This window comes from Leuciscus leuciscus (assembly GCF_965113295.1).
Source record: "Leuciscus leuciscus genome assembly, chromosome: 1".
In the NCBI taxonomy this organism is placed as follows: Eukaryota; Metazoa; Chordata; class Actinopteri; order Cypriniformes; family Leuciscidae; genus Leuciscus; species Leuciscus leuciscus.
In genome coordinates, this window is record NC_138725.1 from 54863442 (window position 1) to 54877046 (window position 13605).

The 13605-nt window shown below is 38.2% G+C and overlaps 1 protein-coding gene across 2 annotated transcripts in view; it reads right to left on the reverse strand.

Moving 5' to 3' along the window:
- septin12 (septin 12) overlaps positions 1 to 13605 on the reverse strand; it is a 62763-nt gene that overhangs the window by 18362 nt on the left and 30796 nt on the right. Inside the window, exon 3 of one of the 2 annotated variants that reach the window (XM_082142362.1) lies at positions 1707 to 1955. In XM_082142362.1, coding sequence (XP_081998488.1) covers positions 1707 to 1955 — 249 coding nt within the window. Of the gene's footprint in view, positions 1 to 1706; positions 1962 to 13605 lie in introns of both variants that reach the window. The other variant, XM_082142361.1, reaches the window with a different exon arrangement.

Below are 13605 nucleotides of genomic sequence, written 5' to 3' on the forward strand. Positions count from 1 at the left end.
TGATCAAAATACAGTAAAATCAGAAATATTATTATAATTTAAAATAACTATTTTCTATTTTAATATATTTTAAAATGTATAGTGATGGCAAAGCTAAATTTCCAGCATCATTGCTCCAGTCATCAGTGTCACTTGATCCTTCAGAAATCATTATAATATGATGATTTGCTGCTCAAGAAACATTTAGAAGTTCAAAATAATTTTTTTTGGTAATAGAAATCTTTGTACAATGTATGACACATTTGATCAGTTTAATGCATCACTGCAAAATTAAAGTTAAATAAATAAATAGACTGACCTCAAACATTTGAACAGAAGTGTATACATACTGTGTGTTGTTTTTTTGTCAATTATAAATACAGTAAAACGATCTTTTTTAAATGATGGTTCGTCTTAAAAAAAAAATAAAAAAAACTTTCATTGCAGAGCAAATACATAAATATTGAACTGTATATTGAATATTGTGAAAAGGCTGAAAGCTATTGCCATATAATTTTGTCCATATCACCTACAACCTATTTAAAACATGTATAATGTTTGTTTTTCATAAAATAAGCCACCTTTAATAAATAAACATATTTAACAACTGCAATTGCTATACACTATGCACTTATACTATGCTCTATGTACTCAACCATCCGTAAGGTTTAAAAGGTTATTTTGTCATGATATAATGTCTGATATAATAAGTGCACCATCCAGATATTTAAAGTGCACTTTTTCTTCTTGGAATTTTCAATGTGAATAACACACTACTTTAATTCATCCTTGATAGTAGCTTGTCTTTTGAAACACACGTTAATAATGTCACTCTGTCCACATATTTCCACTTACATTCGGAACATCCGTCGTCTTCGTCCATTCCTTACACCCAATACCACAGCCATTCTTGTACATTCTCTAGTTACTTCAAACATTGATTTCTGTAACTCTCTCCTATTTGGGCTACCTCTCAAAACTACTCCATAAACTTCAATTAGTCCAGGACTCAGTCGCCCGCGTAATTAGAAACCTGGAGAGCACATCTCTCCTGTTCATTATCAATTACACTGGCTTTCTGTTAAATATCACGTAGAGTACAAGATTCAGCTTTTCACTTTTAAAGCTCTGCACAATCTTGCATCCTCTCATCTCTCTTGACTTAATAAAAATACTTAATGAAACTTAATAAAAAATTAAATGCATTATGATTATTATCACTCACACTATTCATACTACAAATATGTGAAAATGAATAGTGCATAAGTACGCAAATTTGTGATGCACCTATAGTCTCTAAAAAGAGCTGAGTTTAAACCTTTCCCCTAACAGCTAATGACACTGAGACTGAACTATATATAGTCTGAAAGGGCTTCCTGCCCCCTTCAGCCCCCCTAAACCATACTCTCTGATTTTATACAAAGCTTTTTACCTTATTTGACGCCTCAAGTCTGTTCTACTTTCATGTTAGTCTTGGCTAAAACATCCCCCATCTCAACATAGCTCATTATGCAAAAACTACCCGAGTTGAAGTTCACACTTTGAGCAAAGAAAAAAACAGAGGTGTGAAGTTATTTAGGCCCAGCCGTTATGCATGCCGTTGGAAATTGATATCAGCTCTCAAGGGTTTGTATTGTTTTAAGGGTCTAATATTCTTCTGGTCAAATACAAACTGGACATATCCTGAATTTTTTTTCTCAACTAAATCAGACCAATGTTCCACTTACCAACCACCATGATATTAAATTCAAAGCCAGCCTTCATGGTTTTGCGTCTCATCTGGTCCAAGACTGCCTCAATGCCGACATATCCGAATAGATCTCTGCCCTTGATAATGCCTTGTGTGTCAGATTCAGTGAGGCATGGCAGGGGATGTTCTATCTCTACCACTCTCTCCTTCACCTCCCTCTCCTCCATGACCTCCTTCTCCTCCTCCATCCGGACAGGTGGCTCCAGGTCCAGGCCCTGCTCCTGTCCTGTTTCTGCCAAGAGAGAGAGAGAGAGACACCCACAAGTTAGCATACAGGAACCTCACATGTTTCTTAAAAAAAGTCTAATTAAAGCTCAGCGCCCAATTGAGTCCTTGCAGATTGTGTCTGAGACACTTTAGTGACATAATGTCTCATAGACTGTCGGGTATCAGTCTGATGTGCATTGCGGGCACCTAAATATAACAAATAGGACACTATACGGCACTTTGGCAATGTGCAAGGCATTAAATGAATCCCTTTTAAATGTGTTGAAATCATTTATCATCAATCAAATTTAAAAAACATTTTTTAATGTGTAAATACCAAACATTTATTTTTATTTCAGTTTTGTTTTTTTAAATTGTAGTACTTCAACTTACTTCAGTTAAATGCCAAAATAACAATTATAATTTTCGTTTAAGTTTTTTAAGTTTAAATTTATATTTGATTTAATTTCAGATTTATTTAAATTAACGGAAATTATTTTTAATAGTTTTAGGTTTTAGTTAATGATAACAGTATACATTATACAATGTATGCATTATGCAAAATGTTGCCAGGAAATTAGAAATCAGAACTATTTGGGAAGCAGAAAAAACCCTGGACCAGGTTAGGTTATTTTCCTTTAAGCATTTTTGCATTAAGATTCTGTTGTGTACACATTTACCCAGCGCCCATGTTTCCTGACATGTGCATAGCATAATGAACAATTCACCACTGCAATTAATTTGAGGAAAAGATGTTCATTTTTTGCCAGGTTTGTTTATGAGCCAGAGAGCTGTGCGCTGTGAGCATGCAGGTGGAAATGAATGCACATTATGACTGACAGGAGGCAACTGTAGGTGTGGCACAGGTCGATTCAGACGGGGATTTGAAATAAGGCAGCGGCTATTTGCACTAAGCCCACTAAGTGCAAATAGCAATAGATGCTTTTTAAGTGTAAATAGCAACTAGATTCTTTTTACACAAAGTGAAAGTAGCATATTTCTTAGCGATAGCTGCTATTTACACTAAGTTTAAATAGCAATAGATTCTACTTACACTAAGTGCAAGTAGCAGCATTTCTTAGCAATCTGCTATTTACACTATGTAAAAATACTATTTTCTTTGCAATAAGTCTAAATAGTAGTTAGAGGATATTTATAATAATAAAAAGTGGAAGATAGTATTTGGACCTCAGTGTTGTTGTAGCCTACATTAAATGGTATGTAACATGTAAATGGTTATATTTATTAAAATGATTAAATGGATGGGCCTTATTGGGGAAATAAAGCCCTCCCTAAACATACCCCTAACCCTAACTGATAAACACACGTTAGACACTTTATTTCCACTTTTCTAATATTTTCTTCATTTTTATTGAAAATAAATGCCTTTCCAATCTGATAAGAGATGGGAAAAGGGAGTAGAGCGAATTCAGCAAAAGGCAAATTCGAACTCGCCTTACCCCTACAATATTGCTGCTGTAAACATTCAAGTGTCTTCCTTAATTTTGTCTGGCCTAACCAGACGTCAGTAGGCGGAGTTAGTGTAAATAGCATTTGCCAACAAGGCGGGCTATTTGTACTTATTGTAAATAGACACTCCGTTGAAATAATAAGGATGAAGAATTGAGAATTGTCCATAATCGTGCTTCCATCCTGGGCTGAAATGAGGCCTTAGATTCATTTGTTAACGTTAAATATATGGGTCAAGAAGGGGTTGATTTTATCTTAAGGTTTACTCAAGATTCACAGAATGGCAATGAGTATGGAAAGTACCCTCAATGTGCATTGAACTTTATGCAGCATAGTGTCAGCAGCGGGAAAAAACAGAACAGAAATGGCTTTGCTGCCTGCGCATCAGTTTGTTTAGCTCAATTGAGTTCACTTGCGAGAGCGGCCAACACAGAGACAGCAGTTCACACGGCACTAGTTAACCACTGAGGCACGGACACCTGTCAGCTGGCTCGGACGGAGGATGCTCCATCTGACTGGTGGATAGTGTTACAGGACTAATGTTTGTCTTATCCCTGTATACTGTCATTTGTACTATTGCCATCTTGAGACAGCTCCGCTTTATAAGAGGATTGGAAACAATCCCCCCGATAACCTCTGAAGTTGTCTTGTTGGAGAACAAACAAAATTGTTCAAAAAAGTCAAAATCACATTACCTTCACAAGTACACAACACTAGCTGCTCAACGTTGAACAAAATCCAGGATTTAAGAATCAGCTCACTCTCATTAGAATTGAATGTGACATTTGTACATTTGATTTAAAAATAAATTAAAAAAGATTTGAAAAAAGAATACATTGAAGTATCTGGATATAATTTAATATTTAATTTATCCTTAAATTTTTATTCTGGGGAACAAATGTAAATGGAAACAAAACTTGGACACCTTTAACTTGGAAAACAGCACAACAATATCCTACAGTTGCGCTAAAGCTTGTGGGAATGAAGAGTATTACATGTAATCTTATGACAAGCAGAATAATATAAGAACTGACCGTCTCAAATATGAGAAGACGAGTTGTATTACCTTGCAAAGACCACAGCTGCTTTCACACCCATTTACAAAGTGTGCATGTGAATTTAAAATCAGCTCATTTGTGTATGAAAATATGGAAATGTAAAATGATCCCCAGGAAATGCCAAGTCTACTATCCTTTATTATGCATTGCTAATAGCAGAGAGTGTGAACTACACCCAACATGACATCACAGATGCTCTGATTGCTTCATATACATGAGTGTGTCACATTAACAGGTCAACAAAATGCCATTAACACAAGTATGCCAAAACACTTTCACAATAGCATTATCTTAAAGGGATAGTTCACCCAAATGTTTCTCACTCTCATGTCTCCATTGATAATTTCATATAATTTCAATCATAATGTTTCAGCTGTTTTTGCCCATACAATGAAAACCATGGTGTCCCCAAAAAATATATATACAATTTTTTTTTTAAATCACATCAAAGCCCTTTGACTTTAACTGTAAGGAGAAACAAAACACAACGCTGAATGAATATGATCATCCACCTCAGGCAAAAATTCATACTATGTTGAGTTTCTTGGCATCAGTATCTCTTAGAAGACGAACATTGTGCAAGGGTTGTTGCCAGAGGCTGCAAATGTGCTCACCTCAATATGCCTTTCTCATGTCTACTTAAAAGACTTTCTCATGCTGTGGCTTTGGCCAGGTCACAACCCTGAGTCTTGCTGAATCACACTTTCCAATTATATCAGCTTAAGATCTGAAAAATCATACGTCACATGCAGCAGTTGATAAATGTTCATTTCAGTGAGTCTAGAACTATGTGTAGTAAATCAGCATGCAGCACGTGCTGCGATTGATCAGCTGAGACAGAGAACAGTCGTGAACTGAGGAGCCCGTATGCTGGTCCAGAAGACTTAATCGGCTATAAATATACTGTACGTCCTCCAGCCACCAAAATGGAACTAATCCTGGGCTTCTTATTGCCTAACTGTCTTCACATCCAAGCGATTCATCCAGCACCTGAGGATCTATGCAAGACTTGAGGAGGCAAAGCAACTGAATTACTGGTTTTGAACTAAGCGTAATTTTCAAAGTATATATTGTCATTATTGAACGCATAAAGTTTGAAGTAAGACTTTTGTGAGAAGCACAACTTGTGCAACAAGGAGAAGAGACAACCAGACTGTGGACTGACAGATTTATTTATTTGATGCAGTCTGAAAACTGCCTGCACACTAATAGAAGCTGACAAATAGAGCCAGAGATTGAGAGGGTAGACACACTGTCTTCCAAAGGCTTGAGAAAAGCAAACAGAGAGAAAAAGGGCTAGAAAGTAGGAACAAAGTTGGAACTTTTTAATAAAAGCCTTGCATATTGTGTCCAAATAAAAGCCGATCTGTCCCCGGGTTTGCTCAGTGTCTGTTCTTGCTCTTTAATAAAACTGTTCACAGACTTGGCCCATGTTCACTTGACATGACCAAGAAACACAGCAGCACGCAGCAAGAAAACACAAATCATTCTTACTTAATACTAAAATAGCATCTCAGATATGGTATAAAAGTGTTTCCCAAACTTTTTTTTTTGTGGTATTTATCCCCCAAAACCCCATCATTGAGACTTGAGGACTCCCTCACTGACACCAAACCATACATTTGTTCATTTTAACTCATACATCACTGAAATAAAAAAAGTGTGATATTTGATTAATTGGCTGAGACCTGGGCAAGTACATATTGATAGTTCAAACTAAACTTCAGACTTTTACAAACTGCATTCAAAGCTTTTGAAATATTATTCCAATATATAAAGGAAGAAAATAAATTGTAAATGTCAAGATAATCTACAACACACCAATGCCCAATGAGCCCATGAACAGACCAATGTCAGGAAACTGGAAAACACACACACACACACACACACACACACACACACACACACACACACACACACACACACACACACACACACACACACACACACACACACACCTAATGTGTCACATACGTTTTCCCTTGAGCATCACAAAGACCCACAGAGCCATAAAAGAAAGAATGCAGAGCATCCATTTTACACTTAATGATGTTCAGTTCGGTTGTGCTAAATGCTAAATGCTAACATCTGATCTACAGCTCAAAATAATGAATGTTGTATGCCATTTTTGCCTCATAACCTCTTCCCATATGGAAATTATCATCATAATATAAATTTAAATGGTTTTAAACCACAGAAATATCCCTGAAAAATACACTGTATTTGGCAGAGAATGAAAAGGACAGAAAAAGAGAACGATCAAATAGCACATGTCAATATGAAGCATTGATAATGCTATAAAAGTTTCCAAGGCCTGTGTTGTCTTTTATGTGGCTCTGTACAAATTTTACACAGTTTTGCTTAATTTAGCTGAGTCTAAGTAAAGGACACATCTAAAATTAATCAATCCCAGGACCATGTAAAAAACATTTTATCCATGCTAGTCAACAATACCACAAAAAATACCTTACATCTGAACCTCATCATGGAACCATTTTGGACTCCTGGGCTCTCTATGCCAACTTCCTGTTTATTTTCATCAGAAATTACTAAAACCTCAAAAGTTTACTTCTAAAATGTTGCACACAAGAGGAAATGACTCAAACGGTTTCATATGAGAGAGTAAGCATTTCATTATACTTGCTGCAAATGGCAAACACGCCTGTTGCATCTTGAAAAGGGGTAACCAATAACCATAACCAAGCTTCAAACATCAGAGTGTGTCAACCCTCAGTTCCTTCCTGCATGAATATATATCAAATTACAAAAATAGAGCAAAACAACCCAACTTTGAGGACATATTTTTTTTTTTTTAAGTGTCTTCTCGAGCAGCCATGAGACTCTCCCCTCCCCCTTTTGGCACAGTTGAAGTGCTCCATTGCTCTTGCTTCCATTGTTATCAGAAGGGCAGTGAAGCTGAGACACACGAAAAGCCCATAGGATAAAAAATATTCTTACCTTCTCTCATTCACAAAGCTCTGTCCACACCACTCTCCCAACTGAAGACCCAGCGGCCCACACCAGGCAGTCCGCAACTGTGATGTACCACAAGACTTGTCCCTAAACTTCTGCTTTGTGCTCTGTGTAACTGCCCATGCACTTCTCCCCCTCTCTCTGTGTCTCTCTCCCTCACTACCGAGAAAGAGCGCAGGGGTAACGGCTAAAGCTGCTCACACTCATTCACATGCAGATCGCCAAGAAGCTTCCACTAATCCAAAAGAGGACTTCTCCCATCACCCCCTCCTCCTCCTCCCACTGCCTCTCTCAAACTCATTTGCACACGAGTGGAGCTGCTGTCAGTCGGCCGGCCCAGGCTCCCCTGCTGACCACACAATGAGGAAAATACGTAATTGACCCATAAAATCAATTAGGAGAAATTTCAGTGCTTCTTTGAGTTGGCATCCACAGACTCGCTCAACTGAGAGAAAAAGCAAAGCAAATCGAGGTTACTCGTTCAGTGCAAATTTCTGTGCTGGTGATAAGTGCCTCCCGTGCTGTCATGCTGGGCTGTTTGGCTGTGGATTGCAGTTAAGAGACATGGTAATGGTCAATCAGATGAGAGTGGTTTTTATGCTGACAAAGAGCTTATATTTTGCCATTTACAGAAACGCAGCATTGGAGATTAAGTGCATGGATACTTATTATCGGTGCACAGAAAGCATGATATCACTGGATAATAATATCGGTACGTTTTTATTTGAACAGTTATAATTTAAGCTGTTCTGTAAGTCTAGACCTTCAAAACTGCCCATCAAAACTAGACAGGCTTTGAAGAAAAGCATTTGCTCAAGAAAGCAAAGTGTGATTTTAAAGGGACAGTTCACTCAAATGGAAATTCTGTCATCAATTACTCACTCTTGTGTTGTCTTGTTTTTATGCGTGGAACACAAAAGGAGACATTTAATAAAACAAAACATATAAATAATAATAATTAACCACACAATTCATGCACTATATTTAAGTCTTCTGAAGTCATACTCTTATGATGACAAGGCCGCCATTTAAGCTGTAATTCATTTCATTCACTGATGAAATTTCATACACTGAGTCAGTGGGATGAACTTGTGTAGAAAATCATCCAATGAATGAATCATTTAAGCCAAATGTGAACTGGAGCAAACGATTCACTGAAAAGATGACTGAAAAAGAATGATGTTAATTAATACTTCTCTCATCTAGGGCATATGCCAAGATTTTCAGTGAATAACTTTCCCCACACAATTATCTTATAGCCTGAAATGTAGTGCTTGGACAATTTTAAGATACTTTATTTGTATATTTTTTTACATTTTGTAGCTTGTCAACTGTACTAAAAAGAGTGGCCAGGACATTCTTCAAAAATTAATCTTTGCGTTCTAAGGAGGAAAAAAGTGGCACAGGTTTTGAATGGCATGCGGGTGAGTAAATAATGACATAATGCACTGCATTACTGGACACATTTTTAAACACTTTTATGGTGCTTTTTGTCATTTTGTATAGCTTGACAATCCCAGTAAATCACACTCATTGTACTGAAAAAAGTGGCCAGAATATTCTTCAAAAATTCATCTTCCTGTTTTAAGGAAGAAATTCACACAGGTTTGGTACGACATGCGAGTTAGTAAAACAAACGACAGAATTTTCATTTTTGGGTGAACTATCCCTTTAAGGACTCCCCTCTGGATCTGTTTAAACATGAGGAGGTGAAGCATCTCTGCACAGTTTCACTGAGGAAGTGTGTTTTTCTCACTCTCAAGCTGTCTGTCTGACTTATCACACAATCTGTGTGTTTAGTCTTTATGTTCTCCATAAAATGAAGTCCACCTCATATAAATTAAATTCAAGGAGACCGAACAAATACATCCATGTAAGGATGGGTCTTTTTCAAAATGTGCCTGTGTGTGAAAGAGAATGTGTGTGTGTGTAGGTCAAGCCCATGCTGAGACACTGTTGGGATGGTTTTATGTTTGAATCACAATACAGTTCCTTTGTTTGGAACTCAATAGACGGCTGATGTGTGATGGTGAGGCCCCAAAACAACACATTCACACTTCCACTCAAAATACACCATCCAACAACTAAACCACAACATGTACCTGCAGTACTCCCAGCTCAACACAACAGCCAAAACTCACAAACCACAACTAATTCTATTGAAATGACAGCTAGTTAGCAGATTACACAAACCAGAAACATTCCAGGGGAGAGATTGATATAGTAAAATATTAACAGAAATCAGTCTTTTACCTTAGCAGATAAGTGGGATCCTGGAGCAGTTGCCAGGCCCCATGTGCTGTCAGAGAGTGAATTGCAAACTGCTCAGGATGTCAGTTACGAGAATGTGTGAGTCTATGCGTGTCTGTGTGTGTGTGAGGGTGTGTCGTAGCATAACCACAGACAGCACTGAGGGTGATGCATTTCCTTGCCTTTGGGCCTCTCTCTTCCTGGTTGTATTTTAACTAGTTTTATGCCACACAAAAGAAAGGCCGTTTCTCCAGTTCTGTTATCACCACGGTTACCTAAATAAGAGTGTTTCTCAAGAGTGGGATGGATGTTTATCCATTTTCCTTATGTCATCAGCACAAGTCTCTGTTAAAATCCCACCCTTGAGATACAAGGAAATGTATTTCACAATCCCAGGCAGGTAAAGTAGAAAAATGGAAATGCAATCCTTGTGAATTGAATACAATCTGCTGGGATGCATGAATGGAAATACGGTACGGAATGAACTAAAAGAGGTTGTGGAAGGTTCCAGAAGAGGCCAATTCCCATCCTACAGTGTCTAACTTACACACACACACACACACACACACACACACACACACACACACACACACTTGTGCCTGCAGCATTTCACCACACAGCGCATCTCTGCTGTTTTGGGAATTCTCTCTTCACCGCTGACAGGAAAAAGCATTTTGATTAATGTGGCAATCGGAAAATGACCTTTGCATGCGGCGAGAGCTGTCTATTTTACATTCAATATTTAATCATTTGATAAAGTATAGAACAAGCCCAATGACAGCAATTCATCACTTTCATCTAAAAGCCTTTCGCAAAGCTCAGAGCCACATGCGGGGTCTGTATGCTCCGCTGAGTCTACAGCTAATTAACTGACTGAGGTTTGTTAATGGAGTTTCCTACAAAGTGCTCTCCACCGCCACATCGTTCTGGTCACTCCAGGTCATAATCTGATGACTAATGTATCTTTTCCTCTTCGAATCCACACACCCTGGACATCTATGCATGATAAGATACACTTACAATAAATCCAAGACCCTTTTTCTGACAAGGACTGACATAAACAAACCTAAAAAATGTGCAAAGAAAGTGACATTCTTTTTCTTATTATAATATCTATCTAAAATGATAGTTCACCTAAAAATGAAAATTCTGTCATTATTTACTCACCTTCATGTTGTTCCAAACTTGTAGGACTTTCATTCTTTTGGGACACACAAAAGAAGATATTTTGAAGAAGGTTTAACTGTTTTTGATCATATAATTTGATCATAAAACAACACTGTATGGACAAAAAAAAAACATAAATTTTTTTTAAATATCTCTTTTGTGTTTTACAGAATAAAGAAAGTAACATGAGAAATGAATGACCAAATATACATTTTTAGGTGAACTATCTTTTTAATTTCATAAAACCTTTGGCTGAAGAAACAGAGGTTATCTAAACGCAGCTGCTAATTTCTGCGGATGTTGATATGGTTGAGCAAAAAGGTGAGAGAGGAAGAGGAAGAGAGGGGGAGGAAGTATGTGTTTGCTGTGCCACAAGGGACAGTGAATTGCCACTAAATGTCTCTATTATCGCTTCTCTTTAATTAAAAGCACATGTACGCACAGACGCTGTCAGTTCATTCATACTGTTGCCAGGGTAACCTCCCCAAAGAGACTGGAAGTATTGGGTTATAGCGGAGATCTCTCGAGACACACCGTGAGAAAGCTTCTGCTTCTTTACTCCAGCTTTGCTTGTGTGGGTTCAAGGGGTAAATTCAATTAAAGCATCTTAACCTCATCCTAATCCAAGCATACTTAAGGACGTGGCAGACGGAAGAGAAGGATTCCTGAAGTCTGACCCCGTCCTCCGGTGCTTTCTCAGTGTCTTTCACACACAGAGGGAGGGACAGGTGAGGACATAGCAGGAGGACAGTGGCAAACTTCCAGACATCTGTTAGAGCGTCTTCTAAACTGAGCTGATGCACAGCTGGACTTTCTGCTGAGAACTTTTCAGAAGGGAAGAGCATCACAGCACAACAAGGTTCAACTGAATTTGAACTAGGCCCTAAAAAGGTTATAGACCCTATGTGGTGTGCAATAAAAAAATAATTTCAGCATTAGATACCTTCCTTTATACTGTATATAGTGCATAATGTTTATATAGTGTATATTCACTGTAATATTATGCATGACACAGTGCAGCAGTGTTAACGGCTAAACTGAACTAAACTAAACCAAAAACCAACCAACTAGATCCCTTAATAATCTGGCTTGGATTACTAACTAACTACAAAACAACTGACTAACAAACTAAACATCCAACTGACTAATCAACTAAAAAACAAACCATCCAACTCATTCACTCAATGGACTGATCAGACCCCTTAATAATCTGTCTTACATTACTAACTAACTAACTAACTAACCAACCAACCAACTACCTAACTGGTCTGAATCATGGTCAGACTATAATAATTTAGCTTTAGTTGCTAACTAACTAACTGAATGAAAGAATAACTAACTGCACAGCAAACTGACAAACCAACCAACTAAACTGAACAACAAACCAACCAACCAACTACCTAACTATTACATGCCTACTTACCTACCAACCATCTATCCATTGTAGTTAAACTATATTAAAGGGATACTTCACCTCTGGAAAGATGAATGTGTATTTAAAATAGGTCATTTATGTAGAAGAAATGTGAAATTATTTTTGAATTTGGAGCTTTCTAGACTGAGAAAAGCCAGAAAATGTATTTTTGGCTTATGTGGATGAAAGACAACAACTCCCAGAATGCACTTGCTTCGCTGCTCTACGAGGCCACTCCCAAGCCACGCCTCCCGGTTAGAGAGCGCAGTTGAAAACAACAAGGCTAGGCTACTAGTGAGACTCTGACGAGTTTGCCCTGGATTTCGAGATCGACCAAAATGTCCGGGATTCGGCTTTTGCGTTCTACAGTCGCCATTAATTATGTTTACTGTGGCGAGCAGGACGAGACTGAGGGGCGCGGGAGAACGGCACGAGGCCGGTGGCGTGATTACTGATGAGCGTGTGAGACGCACCGGTCTCGTAGGCTATCTCTCACGGAGGAGCAGGAATTTTCTTAGCAATGTTAAAATGCACATCAACCGGTCACTTGTTTAGCGTTCATGTAAACACTACATTCAGATTCACCAATCGGAATGAATTCAGTTAGCAGCTAGATTGAAACAAAAGGTGTGCATGTAAACAATGGATGGCGACTGCAGAAAGCAAAAGCCGAATCTCTGACATTTTTGGACGATCTCGACGGCCGGACATGTCCGGGAAAAAGAGGATGGTAACCCCTACTACTCAGCTTTCTCCTACTACTCAGCTTTCTCCACAGAAGAGCCTGCTAGCTTAGCTTCCAAAGAAAGAAGGCTGATACAATGTGTACATTCTGTGAGTGAGATCCCACCCTCTATGGGCGGGTTGAAAACATGCGGGACAGCCCCTACTACTGGCTGTAGTCTTTAGCCTCTGGCCAAAAAATCCTCCAATGACGCAAAATGACGATTTTCGTCATCGGAGGATTTTTTCCAGACAAAAAATACATAAATCTCTCATCTCAGAGGGATATGAGGGTAGAAAGCACGGTAATTCGAAAATACTACAGGTTTTCTACTAATACAAAGCTTAATGCTAAATCCTGAAGTATCCCTTTAAGTAAACAAGTTCTACAGCAATTATTTTACAGTCATCACAAATCAAGGTTGTCGTTGTTTAACAGTGACCTGTTGATCTGAGAGAGTCACTATACACTACGACAGTCATGCGTAAAGTGTCCTTCACATTAAACCACTTTGAATGCTTCCTAGTAACAGCTGGTGATTAAGCTTAATCGGGATGACAAAGAGCAACTTACCATCAACAGTGCACAAAGAGCTGAGTCGCGTCCTGCCCTG